Source organism: Alosa pseudoharengus, unplaced genomic scaffold, assembly GCF_046254945.1.
Source record: "Alosa pseudoharengus isolate Yale_2024_CS ecotype anadromous, Long Island Sound unplaced genomic scaffold, YU_APseudo_1.1 YU_APseudo_1.1_scf_13, whole genome shotgun sequence".
NCBI classification, from domain to species: domain Eukaryota; kingdom Metazoa; phylum Chordata; class Actinopteri; order Clupeiformes; family Clupeidae; genus Alosa; species Alosa pseudoharengus.
Window position 1 is genome coordinate 37,945,761 of NW_027468598.1, and position 2,500 is coordinate 37,948,260.

Below are 2,500 nucleotides of genomic sequence, written 5' to 3' on the forward strand. Positions count from 1 at the left end.
TGTGTGTGTGTGTGTGTGTGTGTGTGTGTGTGTGTGTGTGTGTGTGTGTGTGTGTGTGTGTGTGTGTGTGTGTGCGTGCGTGTGTATGTGTTGGAATCAGAGAGTGTGTGTGTGTGTGGTGTGTGTGTGTGTGTGTGTGTGGGGGGGGGGGCCAAGCATAACTCACCAAGGTGTGTGAAGAGGTTTTTGGCCACTTGCAGCAGGGCCTATAGAAAGAAACACAAATGCAATCATACTATTAAATATTAAGTGTGTGTGTGTGTGTGTGTCTATGTGTGTGGGAGATTGTGGGTATGTTTGAGTGCGTAAGTGTGTGTGTGTGTGTGTGTGTGTGTGTGAACATGTTCCTGAAAATGTGTGAAGCAGATGCTCATCTAGCTTGGGTTGTGTCCTCTCTCTCTCCTTTATCTCTGTTCTCTCCCCCTCTCTCTCTCTCTCTCTCTCTCTCTCTCTCTCTCTCTCTCTCTCTCATACTCTCTTTCTCTCGTGATGAAATTCAGATTCAAAAGTGCAGTAAACAGCACAAAGCATCATTATATACAGGAAATGACATCGCTTAGCTGTCCAGCATTAGGACCCAGGAGACGCACTGCTCATCTCATGAGTGTGTCCAGCATTAGGACCCAGGAGACGCGCTGCTCATATGAGAGTGTCCAGCATTAGGACCCAGGAGACATGCTGCTCATCTCATGAGAGTGTCCAGCATTAGGACCCAGGAGACGAGCTGCTCATCTCATGAGAGTGTCCAGCATTAGGACCCAGGAGACACATGCGCTGCTCATCTCATGAGAGTGTCCAGCATTAGGACCCAGGAGACGCGCGCGCTGCTCATATGAGAGTGCCCAGCATTAGGACCCAGGAGAAGCACGCGCTGCTCATATGAGAGTGTGTCCAGCATTAGGACCCAGGAGACGCACGCGCTGCTCATATGAGAGTGTGTCCAGCATTAGGACCCAGGAGACGCACGCGCTGCTCATATGAGAGTGTGTCCAGCATTAGGACCCAGGAGACGCACGCGCTGCTCATATGAGAGTGTATCCAGCATTAGGACCCAGGAGACGCACGCGCTGCTCATATGAGAGTGTCCAGCATTAGGACCCAGGAGGCGCTGCTCATATGAGAGTGTATCTCTGTCTCATCTGTCTCATCTCCTATTCCGCTGCCTCTGGGTGTCCATAGTTTGTGTTGTTCAGTAGTGAGTAGTGTATGCTCTGGGTCTCCATAGTTTGTGTTGTTCAGTAGTGAGTAGTGTATGCTCTGGGTCTCCATAGTTTGTGTTGTTCAGTAGTGAGTAGTGTATGCTCTGGGTCTCCATAGTTTGTGTTGTTCAGTAGTGAGTAGTGTATGCTCTGGGTGTCCATAGTTTGTGTTGTTCAGTAGTGAGTAGTGTATGCTCTGGGTGTCCATAGTTTGTGTTGTTCAGTAGTGAGTAGTGTATGCTCTGGGTCTCCATAGTTTGTGTTGTTCAGTAGTGAGTAGTGTATGCTCTGGGTCTCCATAGTTTGTGTTGTTCAGTAGTGAGTAGTGTATGCTCTGGGTGTCCATAGTTTGTGTTGTTCAGTAGTGAGTAGTGTATGCTCTGGGTGTCCATAGTTTGTGTTGTTCAGTAGTGAGTAGTGTATGCTCTGGGTGTCCATAGTTTGTGTTGTTCAGTAGTGAGTAGTGTATGCTCTGGGTGTCCATAGTTTGTGTTGTTCAGTAGTGAGTAGTGTATGCTCTGGGTCTCCGTAGTTTGTGTTGTTCAGTAGTGAGTAGTGTATGCTCTGGGTGTCCATAGTTTGTGTTGTTCAGTAGTGAGTAGTGTATGCTCTGGGTCTCCGTAGTTTGTGTTGTTCAGTAGTGAGTAGTGTATGCTCTGGGTCTCCATAGTTTGTGTTGTTCAGTAGTGAGTAGTGTATGCTCTGGGTCTCCATAGTTTGTGTTGTTCAGTAGTGAGTAGTGTATGCTCTGGGTGTCCATAGTTTGTGTTGTTCAGTAGTGAGTAGTGTATGCTCTGGGTCTCCATAGTTTGTGTTGTTCAGTAGTGAGTAGTGTATGCTCTGGGTCTCCATAGTTTGTGTTGTTCAGTAGTGAGTAGTGTATGCTCTGGGTGTCCATAGTTTGTGTTGTTCAGTAGTGAGTAGTGTATGCTCTGGGTGTCCATAGTTTGTGTTGTTCAGTAGTGAGTAGTGTATGCTCTGGGTGTCCATAGTTTGTGTTGTTCAGTAGTGAGTAGTGTATGCTCTGGGTGTCCATAGTTTGTGTTGTTCAGTAGTGAGTAGTGTATGCTCTGGGTCTCCATAGTTTGTGTTGTTCAGTAGTGAGTAGTGTATGCTCTGGGTGTCCATAGTTTGTGTTGTTCAGTAGTGAGTAGTGTATGCTCTGGGTCTCCATAGTTTGTGTTGTTCAGTAGTGAGTAGTGTATGCTCTGGGTCTCCATAGTTTGTGTTGTTCAGTAGTGAGTAGTGTATGCTCTGGGTGTCCATAGTTTGTGTTGTTCAGTAGTGAGAGGCAGTTTGTG

General features: G+C 47.0%; 1 protein-coding gene across 1 annotated transcript in view; it reads right to left on the reverse strand.

The window, feature by feature from the left end:
- The window catches only part of pde2a (phosphodiesterase 2A), a 125,984-nt gene that overhangs the window by 26,063 nt on the left and 97,421 nt on the right, over nt 1-2,500 (reverse strand). Inside the window, exon 14 of the mRNA XM_076281787.1 lies at nt 167-206. Within this exon, the coding sequence (XP_076137902.1) occupies nt 167-206 (40 nt within the window). The remainder of the gene's footprint in view (nt 1-166; nt 207-2,500) is intronic.